Consider the following 20,757-nt stretch of genomic DNA (forward strand, 5'->3'; position numbering starts at 1 on the left):
GGAAACAAAAACAACAGCATTGAGGTCTGATGGAGTGAATATGAATTTGGAAAGGGCTAAATAGAGTAAGCACAGTGTTGGATTTAGGGATGAGTAGTTCTTACAGGTGGTTTATTGAATTTAGGGAAACAAAAGATCTTTTGATAGGACTCCAACATGCTGATTATAAATCAAATTTCACATATTAAGGGTGTATAAATACAAATTAATCTGCAGAGAAGAAACCAAAAATACACAAAATCATTTTGGATAGTTAGATGACTAGCACAGAATCGCAATAAAATATTTTCTAAACAAGTTTAAATAATGGAGTGTGGAGAATTTTAAAAATGTAACTTCTTGCTTAATTTGCCCATTATTTTTACCATATTAATATAAGCTTCCCCCCCCCCCCCGCAGGTATCCTTTTGCACTGTCCAAAAGTTCCATGTACACAGTGGGAGCCCCACATACCTGGCCTCACATTGTAGCAGCCTTGGTTTGGCTAATAGACTGCATCAAGGTATTTGGTTTCACCTTTTAAATGTACACATAGGAAAGTTTGGGTTTTTTCTCTAAAACGTAGTCTTGCTTTTGCCACTTATCTCAAGTCTGCTTCAAAGTTTTCATTTTTCAAAGTGCATTTAAGTTCCTGAGACTATCAACATGTCATGAGAGGTGAGGGAGATAAAGTTCATGTTGGCAAAGAGGTTATTCATTTTCATGAGGTTTTACAGTTTAAATTAAAATGAATCAATAGGAAATTGATTTTTTTAAATTTTTCCTCATGAAATTCAGTTTCTCCTGTTTTAAAACTAAAATCAGTATTTATTTTAAAAAGTTTTAGAAAATACTAAATGATGTACCCATAATCTCTCAGTTTAGAGACAGCTTAAAGCATTTCTTTTGGTTTTAATTTTTTATTTGTTTTTGTGGGGCTGGGGATTGAAGCCTGGGCCTCAAGCATACTAAATAACTAAGTCATACCCCCATCCTGGGTATATTTTTTAAAATGCTTTATTACTTTGCAAAGTATGTACAGTCATGTGCCACATAATGACATGTCAGTGATAGCATTTATAACAATAGCCCCATAAATCTATCATAGACCTGAAAAATTTCTATCACTTTGAGATATTATTTTTACCATATTAATATAAGCTTTTTTATATTAAGCATTACTTATTATATGTTGTTAAGCATTACTCACATTTCTATGGTGTTGCTGGTATAAACAAGGCTACTATGCTTTGTGACTGAATTAAGTACTTACTATACCATACTTTTTATTGTTACTTTAAAGTTACCTACTCATTTTTTAAAATGTTTACTATAAAACAGTGTGCCATGTTATGCAGGCAGCAGCCTCATGCATCTTGTGTTTACCACATTTCTTGACTGGATCAAGAGGCCATGTCAAGTGATTGACCAATACCATCTAGGTGTATGTAAGTACACTATGGTGTTTGCACAAAGACAGAATTGACCAATGCATTTCTCAGAATGTGTCCCCATCATTAGGTGATGCATGACTGTATTTTCTTTTATATATTTACAAATTCCCTCCAGGAAACTTATTTCATTAAATACTCAACAATGTGTGAACATACTCCTTTTCCTATATCATAGGCATTACTATCAAAATCCACCAATTTGGGAGCTGAAAAATACCTTGTTTTAGTATGTGTATTTTTTGTTGTTTTTGTTAATTTTTTAAGTTGTTAATGGATCTTTATTTTTTATTTATTTATATGGGGTGCTAAGAATCAAACCTAGTGCCTCACATGCTAGGCAAGCACTCTGACACCGAGCCACAACTCCCCCCCAAGTATATGTATTTTGAAACAAAACATTTATACTTTTGTTTGTTCTATTATTTATATTCCTTTTGATTTGCCTATATGCACTTTTATGGCCTATTTTATATTTCATTATTTTGCTATTAATTTGAACGTTTCTGTTGAACTCCTTACATAGCAAACTTGTTGATGGTTGATTTTATTTTGTTTGACATGGGAACTTGTGTGTTTCCCAGGCTGATCTTGAACTGTTAGGCTCAATTGATCCTTCCACCTCTGCCTCCCAAGAAGCTGGGACTACAAGTTCTCCCCACTATACCCAGCTATTCCTTTGATTTCCCTTTTTAGGGTTCCTCCATAAGACAATTGACAAGATTAAACAAATCAAAACCTCACACACTCTAGGCAAGCACTCTGCAACTAATCTATACTCCCAGCCGCATTGTTTTTAACAGTTGGCAACATAACAAGCAAAAAAAGATCACTAATGTTTTCATATTTGCATTTTGTGCTATTTTATTTGTTTTTTGTTGTTGTCGTTTGTTTTAACTGTGTTAGGGATCAATTCCAGGTGATTGTTAGGTAAACAGTCTATCATTGAGCTATATCCAACCCAAGATTGCCATTGTATAGTTCAAAAATGATTCATTTAGGGCTGAAGGTATAGCCCAGTGGTAGACCACTTGCCTAGTATATATGAGACCCTGGCTTCCATCCCTAGCACTACAAAAAAATAATAACATAAGTTAAAGAAATTAGCCCCTGTCTATTTTATTTTATATTATTATTATATTATTTTATTTTCCTTTTGATTTTATGTACTCTGTTTTGACTATTCTGAATTATGAATTTTTATCTAGTCTCTTCCTTTTGTAGCTTCTGAGTTTCCTGTTCTACTTAGCAATAGAATTCTTAAAACCAGTATGGTCCCCTGACATTCTCTTGGTCACCAAAAGCCCTTAAGTAAATGTAAGTAGGCAGTGGGTAGATGGATTTTGACCCAAGAACCATGCTAGTACATGGAGCATCAGCAGTTGTCAAAAAAAAAATAGAAATCCAATACCAGCACCCATTAATAAAGCACAAATTATTGGACTTTATATATAACATATACATTTAACTTGTCTCACATACCCCATGGACATGGTAACCACCTCTGCATTCTCGCTATCAGATATCCCTATTAGCACTGGAATACTTCAACCTTATTTGCCTAAGCGTCTTAGGATTTTGTTATATGGTTGTGAGATAACATCTCCAGATGTACAGGAACTGCTGTGACTGGTCAGAGAGAGACCTCTTTTTTGGACAGTACTGGGATGTCCATCTAGGGCCTCACACATTCCAGGAAAGCATTGGAGCACTGAGCTTCATTCTCAACCCTTTTTATAACTTATTTTGAAACAGTCTTGTTAAATTGCCCAGGCTGGACTCCAATTTGTGATCCTCCCACCTCAGCCTCCTGAGTTGCTGGGATTACAGACACTGCATCCAGCTAGAAAAAGAGATCTCTTGAGATGCCTCCAAGCCCATTATTTAGGTTGGAATCCCCTCTTTCCTATCTTGCTTTTCTCAATGTGATAAAATTGAACACTGCAGCAACACAGAATCCATGAGACACTATAGGTTTCTTGTTCTAATTGTCTTTCCCATTTAATCTTAGAAATTTTAGTCACACCTGGGAAGGCCTCCTTTATTCCCTGGTGTTTTTTTGTTTGTTTGTTTGTTCTTTTTTTTTATGCCTCCAGTTATTTTCCCTAGTACTTTTATGGCTTCTTTGTGTTGTTGTTCATTTTTTTGTTTTCTGTTTTTTGGTTTTTTTTCTTTTTTTGAGACAAGGTCTCACTGTGTTGCCCAGTCTTGTCTCAAAATCCAAGGCTCATGTGATCAGCCTCCCAGATAGCTGGATAGGTGTATGCCAACGCACCCAGCTTTGTGTTGTTTGAAATCTTTATCCCTCTGCAATTTATTTTAGCTTAAGAAAGAGAAAGCATTATTTTTTAAATAACTCACTCACATATCTTAGTAACATTTACTGAATAACCTATCGTTTCCCAACAATTTGGAGCTGTTCTCAATGTATTCTTAGATCTGTTTTTCTTTTCTCCTATCCCTGCATCATGAGCATTCCAATTGCTTTGCTTTCTAACATATTTTATGTAGTAGAGGCAGATTTTTATTGCTTTTCACAAGTTATCTAGCTATTCTCACATCCTCACTTTTAAAGCCATTTTGCTTTTGCTCCCCATTGACATCACATTGAATTCATAGATATATTTGGGGGAGGGGATTTCTATCTTGACAGTATTCAGTCTCATCATTTGGAAAAGTAGTCAATCTCTTTTTTCCTATCTCTTTTGCTCCTTCAGTTTTATTATTTAGTTTTAATGTATTAAGATAGAGATAATGTTTTTCATTTGAAGTTCATCTGCTTTAACCAGGAATGGATAAAGGTTGTTGTATGCTTTTGCAGGATCTATTGAGAGTATTCTTTTTCTCTTGACCTGGTTTCCTAATAGCCTCTGTTTGTTCATTGTTTATTATTCTTTTGCTACACTCCCAAATTGCTTGTTAATATTTCATAAAGTTTGGTTTCTTCTTTCATTCTCTCTATGCCTCCTTTCAGAGCTTGGCACATAATCGGTCTGAGTGGCAGTAGTTTAGAAAGTCCCCTGTCTCCTCTACTGATGACCATGAATAGGAGGGTTGTATGTGCCCCTAGAGTTCCCTGGTAGCCTTTGTTTAATGATCAAGGGGGCAGAGCCTGGCTTATCTCATATCGCTCTGCAGGCTTTCTGCCTGAAGTTTCACAATCTTTCGAAGTGGTAGTATTTTGAAAAAAATGTAATCTTTAGCTGAAAAAAATGCCTCAAGCGTATTTGCTGTACTGGAGACTGAACTTGAACTTAAGGAAATTTCTATTAAACCATAAAATGTTATGAGTTAGCACTGGGTCACATCCCAGCTGTTTTATTTTTTATTTTGAGATAGGGTCTCACTAAGTTGCCTATCCTGGCCTTGGATTCATAATTCTTCTCCTTTATCCTCCCAAATTGCTGGGATTATAGGTGTGTACCATCATGCCTAGCTATATTTCTTTTTATCTCTGTACAATTTCAAGTTGCAACTATTTCAACCAAATCTTCTCATTTTAAAACTGTCAGTCCTTGCAGTTGAGGCTTCTATAGTTCCTGGAGAGTCTGTCTGTCTGTGTATGCTCTCCTTGAACCTTGCAGAGTAGTAACAGTTTTCACAAGGACATTTGACAAGGCAGCAAAAACTTCTTTATCCTACTGACAAGGTAGAAACTTCTGTTGTTTTCTTGGGCTCTGTCATACATGTCTCTCAGACTTCATTAAACCAGACTGTCACCTGAGGCCCTGTCAATGAAAGACAAGGCAAAGAATGAATTGATAGAGCTCCCTGTGTCCACCCTAGACTTACAGAAAGTCTTCAGTGCCTTGAGATTAGGGAAAGGGTAGAAGGACAGGCAACTCTGCGCTAAGAACAGTGTCTTCCCTGTCTTCCCAAAATCCTGTATATAAGTCCCAGGAAAAGAAAATTTCCCACCAAAAACCACCTTCATTTATTACTTTCAAATTTCAATAATTGTAGTATTTCTGAAAGTTTATATTGTAAAATTCAATCTAAGGTTCATATTTATACATGAGATTTACCAAAATTGAACTCAAAAGAAATAATTATTAGTTCACCTTTTCTGTGGCAGTTCTGATTTAGATTCTTAGAGTTGCATTAAAATGTGTATATTCTCAATAGATTAATAGCTGTATAAGGATCACATGTTTTTCTCTATGGAGAAGAACTAAATGTGGAGCACTTCTTTCCAAAATTTTAAGGGATTTTTTACTAAAATTTCAAGGATCATGTTTTAAGATTCAATATAATATCCCAGAAAAACAAACTTTCAGTCATGCAATTAAAAGCTTCTAAAAATGACACTAAAAAACAAATTTGAGGGGCCAGGGTGGTGAATTAATGGTAGAACACTTGGCATAGTATATGTGAGGCACTGGGTTTTATATCTGGTACCACATAAAAATAAAATGAAAGGTATTGTGTCCACCTATAACTAAAAAAAAACTATTAAAAAAAAAATGTGAGCCAGGAACATTGGAGCACGCCTGTAATTCCAGCAGCTCAGGGGCTCAGGCAGGAGGATCACAAGTTTAAGGCCTGCCTTAGGAACTCCATGAGGCCCTAAGTAACTTCATGGGATCCTATCTTAAAAAATAAAAAGGACTAGGAATATAGTTTCATGGTAAAGAGCTTCTGGGTTCAATCCCCAGAACCACCCTACCCTAAAAATTGACAAACATGAAAGCCATGTTTTTCACATCTAGACAATCAACTTACTACGTTGTTTATTTGCTAACTAGATATATACTGCCATGAAAGAAAGCTCACCTTTATTTGATGATGGACAGCCATGGGGAGAAGAAACTGAAGATGGAATTATACATAATAAGGTAAAATGTTTTATGTTATATATCTTTTCCTCCTCTTATAGAATGAAAATATTAATATTTTAGTGTATTTGTTAATACAAAGGATAACAAATTGAATCTTAGAATATTACACATAGGTTCTTTATTTTGTTCTGACTTTTTAGTTTAGACATATTGTCACTTACCATGCACTTTTTATAGAACTATATATTTTTTTTTTGTAGAACTATATACTTTACTGGAACCTAAGCTGTGTGATAAGCCTCCCCTCCCCCATTTCCTAAAATATGCCAATCTATATATCTAAATGGAATAAATACTAGATCCAAGGAATAACTTTTAAATGTTGAGATTATGCACTTGTATTCCCAGCATACATAAAAGATCAATTACCACACGGTCCCCTAGAAGAAAAGCTTTCTGTCTCTAATTTTAACCTTCACTCTTTGGAGCCTTTATCACCAGAAGAGAGTGGAAATAATTCCATTCTCATCTAATATTACTGCCTGGTCAGTAGTTCAGAGATATATTAACTGATGTGTTATTACTGCCCTTTTTTGAGCAAGAATATGCATGTCCTTAACTACATCAGCAGTGATCCCAGCTGGAACTGCATCTGGAAAGCCTTTGATCTTACCCTAGAGAGAGTTCTCCCACATTGCAACATGTGTGCTCAACTACATTTAGTTGTACCTCAGTTTCACCCAAATATAATTACCACCTATTAACTGTTAAATTTCTTGACATTCATCCAAAAGTTTTAAACCATTAAAAGTTATTCTTCCCATCAGAGCTATTATTTCAAATGATTAAATATAGAGAAACACTTTGGAATCTATAAAGTGCTATTTTTAATTATAAAGAGTTTTCACTGTATTAAATTCACCAGATTCTGATCCTCAGCTTTGTGGGTCTGTAAACTCATTTTTTTTTTTTAATCTGTAAGATAAAAATTGGAACAAGCTTAGGGAAACCTATTCACTATTACGAAAAATCACGAGACTGATTTGAAGTAGAATGAAAATATATTGTTTTATCATCAGTGATAAGTCTGTCCAGTTATAGGAATACTTGTACTGCCTATTTAAGGTACTCCTTCCATATCAACCAAGTAATGAGAAAGTTGCTTGTAAGCAAAGAATTAGCACAAAGGGAATTGCTTTGCCTTCTAATAAAAATACTCATTCTCAGGAACCAAAATACCCAATGACTGCAAAATAGAGTGTTACTTTCTCTTGGATAAATATTCAGAATTTTGATCCTCTACTATTTAGAACTCTATTTACCAGGCTGTTTTTGAGCTGGAAGTTGCATTGTAATTATAGCAAGTTTCCTTGTTTTTTTGAACTTGAAATTCTGAAGATATTTTTAAAATAGAAAATACATATCTATACCTCTTATTTATACCTGGCCACTCATGACATGAAATATTAAAAAAAAAAAAAAAATTCCCTTATGTTCTGCTACGGATGTACATTCCTGAAGAGTAACCAGGTCAATTTCAGCTTTACCACATGAGAAAGGAAGCAAGATAAATGACACATTTTTTTTTTTTTAAGAGAGGAAAGTTCCTAGTAATCTAATACTACATTTAGAAGTAGCATTCTGAGTATGTACAGCGTATAGGTTTCTGTCTCTTAATCATACAAATTTATATAACTACTTAGTGTTTCTGACTTCTTTTTTATTCGAAATAAATTTTCACTTAGAAATATGGAACAAACTAATAGAATCATGACTTTGTTTTTAAAATCTGCTTTACCCAACCAGTTATTTTTGGACTACACCATAAAATGCTATGAGAGTTTCATGACTGGTGCTGACAGCTTTGAAGAGATGAATGCAGAGTTGCAGTCAAAGCTGAGTAAGTGTTCTCATACCCAGTATGCTTGCCTTCAGTCATTTACCTCTGCTCTTGGTATGGTAATTTATTTTGCCATATCTAATGTTTGTAAGAGCTCTGTACTTTAAATGCATACAGATGCCTGCAGATTTTTTTCTTTGGTGGAGAAAAGTAGTAGTGGAGTACAGAATACTGGTGTTGATGTCAGTCCTAAAGTCACTTAGCGACTGTGAACTCAACAAAAAACTTCATCACTCTGACAAAGCTTTGCAGGATTAGATGGCAGTATAATACCAAACACGACCAGCAGCACTGAAAGTAATTAGTAAATGTTATTTTCTCTAAGGAGATAGTATCCCTCTTATGTCCTTGCTTTATTATTTGAAAACTTAAAGCACCAATTAGTCAAAAGACCTAAAGTCTCTTTTTAAATTCGCAGAAAGTTAACAGATCATTGTATTTCTAAATAAAGAAATATTTTTGTATTCAGTATAATCTGGTGACATCCCAATATTTAGTGGCTAACTCTAAAATGATCCAGGAACATTATTTTATATTTTTCCTTAAGTTAGAATTACCTTGTATATAAAATGTCAGAGAAAGGTAAAATAGATATGTGAAGCTGTTTCTTCAAAAATGAGTCAATCAAAACAGGAGAATATTACCTCGCCACTCATGGCATGAAATGTAAAAAAAATATTCCCTTATGTTCTGCTGGGAATGGACATTCCTAAAGAGTAACCAGATCAATTTCAGCTTTACCACATGAGAAAGAAAGCAAGGTAAATGACACTTTTTTTTTTTTAAGAGAGGAAAGTTCCTAGTAATCTAATACAGAAAGCATCTAGTGAGTTACTTTATATTTCTGTATGTAATTAAGCATACAAATTAATTCATTTACCCATTCAAATTTTTGTTGTATATTATGTTGTGTTAGGCATCATTTAGACACTGGGGATACAGTAATAAATATGAGATTAAAAGAATCCTTGCCCCTGTAAACTTACATTCTAATAGAAAGGGACAGTAATAAATGAACAACAATAAATCAAGCAGTGATTAGTGCTGTGGAGAAAAATCAAGTAGGGTAAGGGGAATAGAAAGTTACAGTGCAGGGCTGGGATTGTGGTAGAGCACTTGCATAGCATGTGTGAGGTACTGGGTTTGATCCTCAGTACCCGCATTAAAATAAATAAAATAAAGATATTGTGTTCATCTATAACTTGTCCAGTGGAGCTACCCAGAGGCTGAAGCAGGAGGAGTATAAGTTTAAGGCCAGCCTGGGCAAAACTTTGTGATTTGACCAGAGAGATAGAAGGCAAAAAATATTGTGGACTGAGTCTTATGAAGTTTTTTTGGGTTTTGTCTCCAGAGGATTTATATAATGTAGATGCTTCCAAGCTGGAATCATTAGCAGCGAAAAACAAAGCATTGAATGAACAGATTGCAAGATTGGAACAAGAGAGAGAAAAAGAGCCGGTTAGTAAATGTGTTTATGTACTACCTTGAGAGCTCTTATAGATTCTTGGTCTCCTTAGAGAATACTGGCTGTTTTTATCAAAAATTTTTTGAATGAGCTAACAAAGTAAGCTTCTTAAAAGTTAAATATTACATAGAATAAATTCCTATTGAAAACATGTTTGGTATCTATGGAGTTTTGTTTTCCCTTGGGATCTATCAGTCTTTGACTAATGGTGTTCAGAATATGATGAAAGATTTCTACCTTTTTACATAAGACCAGAAATAGCTTTTGAACAAAGTCCCCGTGGTATATATCTCCAAAGAGCACTATTAACAAGAAGCCCTGAGTTTTATAGTTAGTAAAAAAAAGAATAGTGATATATCTGACTTACATATTATCCTAAGTGTTTTCTAAAGACTAAATTAAAATACTGATATCTTAATTTTATTTTGTGTATTACTAATGAAGCACCCAGGCTGTTCTGTAAAATAAACAATTTTAAATGATTGTGTTTTTTTCCTCTTTGGCCCTTGTGGGGATTTTTTGTTTTGATTTTTCCTATTCTAAACTGACTTATTGAAAAGTCCATGTCTTTATATAGGCAATAATAATATAGTGCTCTTTCATTTGATTCCACTTAAAATGAAAGGGAATTCTAATTAAACTTTCTCTAAAATGAATTTAATAACATTGTTTTCTTTTAAAATGAAGTATGGAATGATTATTGATGAGAATAACTAATTTAATATTCTTTTCTCTTAAAGAACCGTCTAGAGTCATTAAGGAAGTTGAAAACTTCCTTACAAGCAGATGTTCAGAAATATCAGGCATACATGAGCAATTTGGAGTCTCATTCAGCCATTCTGGACCAGAAATTAAGTGGTCTCGATGAAGAAATTGCTAGAGTAGGTAAGCACAGCTAATGCTGAAAGACCTATGTTATCTATATCTATTTTGCTTCTATGGTAAATTTTTATAGCTGGTTACCAAGTTTCCAATGCCTTTTCTGTTTTCTGAAGCTGCTTTAACAAATTACTACAAACTTGGTAGTTTAAAACAAAAAAAAACTTACTCAGTCTATCGTAGTTACAGGTGTTGTATGTCCAAAAACCAATAGCACTACACTCCCCCCAAGGACTTAGGGTAAATCTGTTCTTTGCCTCCTCCAGCTTTTGGTGTTGGACAGCGTTCCCGAGCTTGTATCTACATCACTACATTCTCTGATTCTCTGCCTTCATCTTTATATTGTCTTCCCTGTCCTTCATCTTTATATTGTCTTCCCTATGTGTCTTTTTTTTTTTTTTTTTTTTTTTTTTTTTAAGATGATGAGATGGAGTCTTGCCAGGTTACCTAGGCTGGCCTTAAACTTGCTATCCTCCTACCTCAGCCTCTCAAGGAACTGTGCCACTTGTGCTTGTGCCACTATGTTCAGTTTTCTTCTATGTGAAGTCTCCCTCTGCTTTGACCTTAGAAGGATGCTTGTGATATTTAAAGCTCACCTGCATAATCCAGGGCTATCTGCTTGTCCCAGTATTCTTAATCACATCTGCAAAACTCCTTTTCCAAATAAAGTAATGTGTACAAGTTCCAGAGATTAGGACTTCATATATTTGTGTCGCCATCATTCAACCTCCTCCACTTTTTCAAGCACAAGCTCTCTGAAGTCAACAGGGACCTACCCTAAGAACACATGCTGCCTGATATGAGAGTGTGTGTGTGTGTGTGTGTGTGTGTGTGTGTTATTCCATATTTATTCTATTCTGCTTTGTAATTAATAAGCCAGACTTTTGATCTTTGCCTGTTACAGTGTGCTCTGTCTTACTCTCCATTGCTACAAATAAAAGCAGCTCAGCAGCTAAATCTGAAAATAAGATGAAAAGATGCAAGTACTACAATTCTCAAGAAGAAAAAGCACAACTAAAGAAACCTTGTTTGTATCCTGAGTCTTCCTATCCTTGTTTTCATAAACACATATCCATCTTAATTGTAAAATTGGCAAATACTGTGGCACACGTATTTGATAGCATCTAGAAGGAGAGCAAAGGAAGATATCTACAAATCATAAAACTGTTGGGCTACAGTTCAAAAGTAAATACATGAACAAATTATCCTGTTTACTTTCTCAGGAATTGGCCTTCTTATATTTTATTTTAGAACTTTATAAGTTGAGGCTGTACCATGCAGGAATTATATAGATAATCCTCAGGAATTTTGATTTAACTCAGTCTATGAAGTATTGATCATCTGTCAAGTCAAGTCTTGTAATTATCCCAAGTATTTGCTAAATCAGTTTTGTTTTTTTCCAAATGACTGTGATTTTGTATGTTTAATTTGCTCTAAACAAACTAACCATTTTACACTTGGCTCCTAGTCACTATCCTTTGTTTGTTCTCCATCATGACAAGGAACCATAGACTAATTTATTATTCTAACAATGTTTGTAATGTAATTTAAGTCAATGCTTTCTAACATTAATACAGTATGTTCCTTATTAGTATATAATTAAGAGAATTGTCATATTTCCTACTTCTGAAAATTTTTTCCCAATAGTTGCAAACTGAATAGATAAGAGAGTAATACTTCAGCTATCATTTGTCATTTCAAAGTGGTTTAGTTTGAGAGATTAATTTTGTAATGATTAACCTAAGATGTCTTAATTTTGGGGAGTATTTTAACTTTCTTGATTATTTAAAGCCATTAGCAGCCAAGACTGTAAAAGATATATTTAAACTCTAAACATTTTTGAACAGGTATTTGTGATAAATGCATAAAGTTTTACCTAAACCAACATTAATTTATTTTAAGTTCAGATGAGGAGCTTCCCAAATATTGGGCTTGGACTATGTAATCCCAACAGCTCAGGAGGCTGAGGCAGGAAGATCACAAGTTCAAAGCTAGCTTTTGCAACTTAGCAAGAACTTAGCAAGACCCTGTCTTAAAAAAGAAAAAGAACTGGGGATATGAGTAAGTGGTTAAACACCTCTGGGTTTAATTCCTGGTACAAAAAAAAAAAAAATTGACATATTGGTCCTCTCATCACTCAAGATGATGTTCTTTACCCAGTTAGTCAACCCCTTCCCTTTATCACAACCTGTTATAAAAATATTATCATATCTGTGTAAGGCATGAGTCAGGATGTTGGAAAATACTGATTTATTTAAATAAAAACTTTATCTTTTTAAATATATTTTAGATATTCATGGACCATTTATTTATTTATTTATTTATTTATATGCAGTGCTGAGAATCAAACCCAGTGCCTCATACATGGTAGGCTAAGCAAGCGCACTACCACTAAGCCACAACCCTAGCCCTAAAAACTTTATTTTAATGAAATTAAGTTTTTATTTTAATGAAATAAACTTTTTATATTTGTGGATGTGGTTTTTCTGGCTATTCGAAGAGTCATCTATTGTGCCTGGAGTTGTGGCTCTGTGATAGAGCGCTTGCCTAGCATGTGTGAGGTACTGGGTCTGATTCTCAACACTGCATACAAATAAATAAAAAATAAAGGTTCACTAACAACTAAATATTTTTAAAAATAAAAATATAAAGTTTATTTTTTTTAAAAGTCATCTATTAAAAGCATTTAAATGAACATTAACAGAAACAGACTAGCCCTCTTACCCCTCTTAAGTACAAATATTCTTAATTGTAATTATTATGTATTAGGTTACAGTTTTTTCATATACTACTTTCTGAAAACCATAGTAAGACAATAGAGAAATAAGATGCTAACATAGAACGTTAACTGTATTATTTCCAAGAATGTTATTAGCAAGAGACCTAAATTAGCCAAAAGAAGAAGAAATATGTATGTATACAACTTGGATAGTTAGACATCGGTCCTGTTAAATAATGGCATCAGTTTTTTTGTAGGAATTGAAGAAGTTAAAAGTTTGTTTTTTTCCAATTCAGAACTAGAATGTGAAACAATAAAACAGGAGAATGCACGTCTACTGAATATTGTTGATAACCAGAAGTACTCAGTTGCAGACATAGAGAGAATAAATCATGAAAAAAACGAATTGCAGCAGACCATTAATAAATTAACCAAGGAACTGGAAGCTGAACAACAGCAGTTATGGAATGAAGAGTTAAAGTATGCCAGAGGCAAAGAGGCGGTAAGTCGTACCATTTTCAGTGGCAACTCATCAGAGTTGACCTTTTTAAAGGTCTATTCCAATTAAGAAGAACTTGGTGGGTAGACTAAATTGGCTAAAGAGGTAAAATTGTCTAACATTGACATTTAGCATGACTAAAATACTCATTACTTTTATGTCAATTCAGTAACACTTTTTCACAGTCATATTTAAGGTATACTGTATTTTATAACAGTGAACGAAGAAATAAACAAAAAAATCTCTCTTAAGACCATGAAATAATTTTCATAAATCCCATCTGTAGAGGAGGGAATGAATCCCTCTCCATTTACCTATTCACTCTTCATACATTTCTGTAACAGCCACTGTGTGCCGCTTACTCTGCTGAGCATAGGGGAAATAAGGATAAAAATGCAAAGACTCTTCCATCAAGAAACATCTGACCTAGCCCAGCATAGTGGCAAATGCCCATAACCCCAGCCTCTCAGAAGGCTGAGGCAGAGATAACACAAGTTTGAGTCCAGCCTCAACAACTTGGCAAGACAGTGTTCCAAAACAGAAAATAAAGATGACTGGTAGGGTTTCCCTGGGCTCAATCTCCAGTGCAGTACTGCCAAAAAGGAAGAAAGGAACCTGCTTATATTTTCTATTGTGAGATCAAATTCTAATAGATATTTGCACAAGGTGCTAAGGAAGCATATAGTATACCTAACCCAGATTTAGTGTGCATGATGTGGGGAAATGGATGAGAAGGTTTTTAGAAAAGGCTTCCTTTAAGAGATAACACTTCAAATTGAATTAGGAAATATAAGAAAGAGTTAACATGGTAACTCTTTTTTGCATGAATTAGCAAAAAAGGAATATATGGGAAAGCTCAGACTAAGCAGCCTAATGTACAAGCTTTTCTTGTAGTTTATAAGTTCGGTCATTATCCTGAAAACTCTCAGAACTTAAAAATTATAAACAGGTGTAATCACCTCTTCAGAAAGATGTTATTTTTGGCAATGTGAAAAATGTGTTGGAAGGGAGCAAAACAGTTAAATAAGGATCTGAAGCAGTAATCTAGAGAGAAATTACAAGCTAAATTTAGGTAATGCTAATAGGGATTCTAAGAAGTAGGTGGATTCTAGCTACTTAGGAGGTACAGTAAATGAGATAGATGAAAGAGAGGGGGAGCAGCCATGTGTCTAGCTTGCACAGTTGGGTGATTAGTAGTACCACTTACTTGGGAATAGAAGAGAAATAAGAAATAAGTCAGGAATGAGGATGGACGTATTGTTTATATGCAGCATCCAGGACATAATAAACTATTTGAATATATGGGTTTAGACTTCAGCATAAAAGAACCAAATTACTTAGCCTAAGCTTAATTTTATAGATAATACTTTATTAATTTAGCCAACATTGTCGATAAAGTAGACTTTCTGACCATATGAATTTCTAGATAATGAAAGGTTACTCTTATTTTTGTAGGCAATCTTCATTATCCTGCCATACTTAATTTCTGTGCATTCTTTACTCTTACTTGTAGCCTATTAATTAGTTTCAGTTATTTTTTTTTTTAAAAAAAGGGTTTAAAGGGTTTTTCTTATTTAATGGAGAAAAATAGAGAGTAGAGAGTTTCAGACCTACATTTTTGCTTTAAAGTTCTTCATTTCATTTTCATTTATGATGTTTGCTTATTGGTAGATGTAGTTTGAAAATCTGATTAGCATCTGATTTTTGTTCCAAAATAATGATTTTTTTATCTTATTACCTCCAGTACTTTCCTTATTACAGTTTTTTTATTATTTTTTTAGTTATAGTTGAAAATATTGTATATTTTTATTTTGTTTATTTATTTATATGTGGTGCTGAGGATCGAATCCAGTGCCTCATATGTGCAAAGCAAGCACTCCACCACTGGGCTACAACTCCAGCCCATTTAGTACAGTATTTATTACACATTTATCACATGAAAAAAAATTGTTAAAGCAGAGCAGCTTAGTTTTCACTAAGTGGGCAACACTAGTTTCTGTTCCTGGTCACATTTATAAACTGCATTATAGACGTAATCAAAGAGATTTGGTTTTTGTTTTTGTTTTGTTTTATTGTTTGCAGTGGTAAGGTTCAAACCCAGTGCCTTGAGCTACATCCCCAGCCTGCAGATAATTTCTTGACCATTCAGATTTTAACTGATTTGTTGAAAGTGTGAATTTTACACACCAACATATATGAATCTCAATATGAAATGGACAGTTCAATATTAACAAAGCTTTACCTCCTTTCTTTACCCTGTTTTACATAATTCTGCTCTTTCCTTAGCCATCTGTTTTTCTTCATCTTCCTGACATTGCTAGGTAAACTCTCCGCTTGTGTATCAAGGAGAAAAAGGGAAATTTATAGGAAATAGGGGTTGGAGTTGTAGCTCAGTGGTAGAATGCTTTTCATATGTGAGGCCGTGGGTTCAATCCCAACCAAGGGAAGGAAAAGGAGATGGCCTCTGGTGGTCAGACAAAAGCTTCAAACCTAGCCTAGAATTTCATAAACTTCGGGTTCAGCCCTGGATTTGCCACTACCCACCTATGTGACCCCATCATGTCATCTAACCTCCCATAGTCTCCATTTGCTTCTTCAGGAAATTAAACATGGTTAGACTTAATCAGTGTATCTGAAATTAATTACTTCGCTATACCTTATCTCACCAGCACTGTACAATAAAGGGAAGTTATGAATTTCTGAACTAGGTAAAATCTAAGTTTAATAAACTATAATTAGTAGTTGGATGACCAAGGTGAATGGAGAAAAAAAATTGAGGAAGTGGGAAAGCAGTGGACTGGGGATGAGCCAGAGCAAGGCCATGGACAGTGCAAACAAAACTTAGAGCAGTGGGTCCCTCAGAATTAGTTAAGAGGGATATTAAAGGATGGTGGCAGTACACACAAAAGATCAGTATAAACATTTCATTCATTTATCATCCTATCCCGAGACTAATTTTTGTCCCACATCTCAGCTCTGGTATTAGCCTTCTGGAGTTCTTTGTTGAGATGGACATTGAACTAAATCTATATTCATCAGGAAAGAGTGTGATAAATTTTTGCTGTGTGAATTGATATGGGAAAGAGAAACTAGAGACACATGTGCCACATATTTGCTCTCCTTGCAGTTAGGTACAATAAAGCATATAAGCTTTTGGAAGCTAATTTCATTAGATTTAAAAGAAAAGAACAGAAGAAACTATTCCCAGCATTATTTAGCATAAGGACAAATAGAACTACATACTTTAATGATTCCAAGAGAGCTACTATATTTTAGTAAAGTAATAGAAATGATTTCCTAATTGATTATTAGAAAAATCTTAATATACAAGTAGTATTGCTTTGAGATCTAATGCTTTTTTTGAAATTAAAAATGCTTTGCCATTGCATTTCTTTACTCAAACTTTATGAATATATAATAGTTATTAGAAACTAAGTACATATTAAATGGAGAAAGCACTATAAAAATAAGTTGCCTGGAATCTGCAAATTTATTTATTCAATCAAATAGTAAGCATCTACTGTATGCCAGGCATTGTTGTAGATACAGCTGTTTTCATGGTGATTACATTCCAGCAGTGAAAGTGAGCGATTTATTTTGTCAGTTAGTGATGATTGCTATAGAAAAAAAGAAAAGTGAGGTTTGAGAAAAACCACGGGGGCTACATTAGAAGGGAAACCTTTCTGATAACATAATTTAAACAGCCCCAATGGAAAGAGGGAGGACAGGAAATGTGACATACTTTACTAAAATATTTTTATCAATACAGTGAAGATAGCATTTTGAACCTTAAATAATTAAACTTCACTTATTTTGAATAAATGAAATGTTTTAATTTGTACATTGACAAAACTAAGGTTTTTATTTATGTTTCATAATTTCTCTGTCTAGCATTTGAAAAAGTAAATGTTAGTTAAAACCTGAACATGGACACTTATTCTAAACTGTTATCAGGTAAATGGAAGAATAGTAATACACTACTTACCAATCAATTATAGGCTTAAAATTATTTTATAGATTTAGTATGAATAAAACCTTTCATCCTTTACGTATTTTTAAGTTGCCGCCCTTATTACTAAAAGTTACTAAATCACTAAACTACTAAAAATAGTCATAACATTTTGTATAAAATTGCAGAAATGCCAGTTGAAAACCATATGAAATAGGGCTACTTTATTTTTAACATTTCTTTTTGTGTTCTTTCCTTAGATTGAAACACAATTAGCAGAATATCACAAACTGGCTAGAAAATTAAAACTTATTCCTAAAAGTGCTGAGAATTCCCAAGGTTATGACTTTGAAATTAAGTTTAATCCTGAAGCTGGTGCCAACTGCCTCATCAAATACAGGGCTCAAGTTTATGTAAGTAAATTATGAGATTGTTATCTGTAAGAATTTGAACTTAAATATGTCCATATCCCAGGACTAAAGAGACAGAACTTCTTGGTCTTCTTTCTTCTTGGTGGTAGAAATCTTGTCTTTGTTACAGCTAACTCTTCAAAGTATAAAACCTTTTCTTCTTCTCTAGCTACTTTATTCAACTATCCAGTAAGTAATTCATTTATATACAAGACAAACACCAAGACTATACAGACAAGCATGACAACCTTTGCTCCTAGTCCCCTCATGGGAGAAAGATATAAATGAATGAATGACAAATATGTGCTCTATTAGAAGTCTTTACAAGATATAACAAGATTGGTTCTTCCCAGGTAGCAATAAAACTCCACAGAGATGGTGACCATGGAATGAAATCTTGAAAACTGAAATATTCATGGGATGGTGTGTGAAAGGCACCAGGACACACGTGAAAGCATAAGATGTAATAATGCATTAAGGAATACCAGCAGTCAACAATGAGAAATCTATGCCTAATTTTGCAATATGACCAAGAAAATAATTTTGGGAAGAAAATTTTTAGTTTGCTCTATCACAACGTCTTACATAAATTTTAATATTTTATTGGCCCCTTAAAATGCCCTCTTTCATGATACTTTTTTTATTTTGGGGGGTTTTTTGTTTTGTTTGTTTTTTGTGGGTGTGGGAGTTATTGGGGATTGAACTCAGGAGCACTCAACCACTAAGCCATATCCCCAGCCCTGTGTTATATTTTATTTAGAGACAGGGTCTCACTGAGTTGCTTAGCGCCTCACTTTTGCTGAGGCTGGCTTTGAACTTGTGATCCTCCTGCCCCAGCCTCCTAAGATGCTGGGATTATATGGGTGTGCCATTGTACCCTGCTGATACTTAGTTTTTTGAATAGATTGTCAAATACAAAAGCTATGCACTTTTTCCCTTGAGAATTATTCAACAAATATTAATTGAATATGTATTATGTTGCAGACCAGCCACACGCTAGAGGTAAAATACGTAGATAAAATCTTTACTTTCCTGGAAATTAGTTTATTAGTGGACTGAAATGGGTTAAGTTAGACTTAGCCAGATATAGTAGTACATGCCTATTATTCCTTTTACTCAAGAGACTGAGGCTGGAAGATGGCAATTTCAAGATCAGCCTCAGCAATTTAGTGAGCCCCTTCCTCAAAATAAAAAATTGACATGCCTGGGAATATAGCTCAGTGGTAGAGCACCGCTATTTAAAAATTTACCCCAAATTTTTTAAAACCACCATAATGGCCTATGAGTTTTTCTTTTGGAATGATGAAATGTTTAGAACTAGGGATATATTTACATAGCATTGAGAATTTCTAAATGCCACTGAATTGCACACTTAAATTTAACCTATTTCAGTTTAACCATCTTAAAATGTGAATTTCACCTCAATAAAAGAAAAACATAATGAGAAGCAACAAAGTAGTGTTGAGATTAAATCTGTAGGACAGAAGATAAACATAGAAAAAACAAGTTGAGAATGATAAAACTAAAGAGGAATAAGAGAAATTGATCTATCTGGAGAACATAGAATAAAAATACAACCTACATATAATTTGTTTCCAAAAAAATTATTGCAGTAAGGTGGGCATGGTGTAGCACACCTGTAATCCCACCTGTTCAGGAGGCTGAGACAGGAGAATCACAAGTATGAGGCCAACCTCAGCAATTTACAGAGGCCCTAGGCAACTTAGCAAGACACTGTCCCAAAAAATAAAAAGGGCTAAGGATGGAGCTAAATGGTAAAGCATTCCTGGTTTCAATCTCCAGTACCAAAAAAAATAAGAAGAAGAAGAAAGATTACTGCAGTAAACCTAGTGTACCTACAAAATGTATAGAAGTGAATTTCCAGAATAGATGAACAATTCTTGAATTTTGCAAGTATTAAAAACCAAAAGTGGGTTATATTCTACAGGTATAGAAATTACATTAAAAATTAGTCTTATTTTCTTAGTAATGTTGTATTAAATTTAAAATATTACAGCTTGCCAAGCACACACCTTTATAATCTAGCTAGTCAGAGGCCAAGGCAGGAGGATGGCAAGTTCTAAACCATCCTAGACAACTTACCAAGCCACTGTCTCCAAAATTATTTTTTAAAGGATGTAGTTCAGTGGCAGTGTTTGCCCAGCATGCACAAGGCCCTGGGTTCAATCCCCATGATAGAAATCAATCCCTGTATCACAATTTACATATTCCACATAAAATAAATTTTGTAATTACCTTTCACTCACATTCTCATGTTTTGTATAGGTACCCCTCAAGGAACTCCTGAATGAAAATGAAGAAGAAATTAATAAAGCTCTGAATAAAAAAATGGGTTTGGAGGATACTTTAGAACAAGTAAGTAATGAAACTTAGATTAAAGCAAAAATAAGGGTTTTTTTTTAAAGCCTAAAATTAAATGTGATTTGTGGTTTCTGGTTGCCAAGGAATTAATTTTTATTTAAAAATTCTGTAAAATGAAAGTTGGTACAAACTTAACTGAAATATTTGAAGTAACTTATTAAGTAATTTAAATATCCTAGGCTTCTTATATCACTATGATATAGTGATATGAAACTAGATTTCATTCCCTTTCGGAATGTAGAGAACTACAGAATTCCCTCTTTACTTAAAATAATATTCTTTTTTAAAACTAAAATGGATTTGAGGTGTCTATGTTTAAAGTATGTATGTGTCATTCATGATGAGG

The 20,757-nt window shown here is 34.0% G+C and overlaps 1 protein-coding gene across 1 annotated transcript in view; it reads left to right on the plus strand.

Annotated features, from left to right (window-relative positions):
* Nucleotides 1–20,757, plus strand: part of Ndc80 (NDC80 kinetochore complex component) — a 39,003-nt gene that overhangs the window by 5,274 nt on the left and 12,972 nt on the right. Inside the window, exons 6-13 of the mRNA XM_026394540.2 lie at nucleotides 400–502; nucleotides 6,176–6,265; nucleotides 8,015–8,108; nucleotides 9,460–9,566; nucleotides 10,314–10,458; nucleotides 13,468–13,673; nucleotides 17,880–18,032; nucleotides 20,316–20,405. Of these exons, the coding sequence (XP_026250325.2) occupies nucleotides 400–502; nucleotides 6,176–6,265; nucleotides 8,015–8,108; nucleotides 9,460–9,566; nucleotides 10,314–10,458; nucleotides 13,468–13,673; nucleotides 17,880–18,032; nucleotides 20,316–20,405 (988 nt within the window). The remainder of the gene's footprint in view (nucleotides 1–399; nucleotides 503–6,175; nucleotides 6,266–8,014; nucleotides 8,109–9,459; nucleotides 9,567–10,313; nucleotides 10,459–13,467; nucleotides 13,674–17,879; nucleotides 18,033–20,315; nucleotides 20,406–20,757) is intronic.

Source organism: Urocitellus parryii, chromosome 13 (genome assembly GCF_045843805.1).
Source record: "Urocitellus parryii isolate mUroPar1 chromosome 13, mUroPar1.hap1, whole genome shotgun sequence".
Taxonomy (NCBI): domain Eukaryota; kingdom Metazoa; phylum Chordata; class Mammalia; order Rodentia; family Sciuridae; genus Urocitellus; species Urocitellus parryii.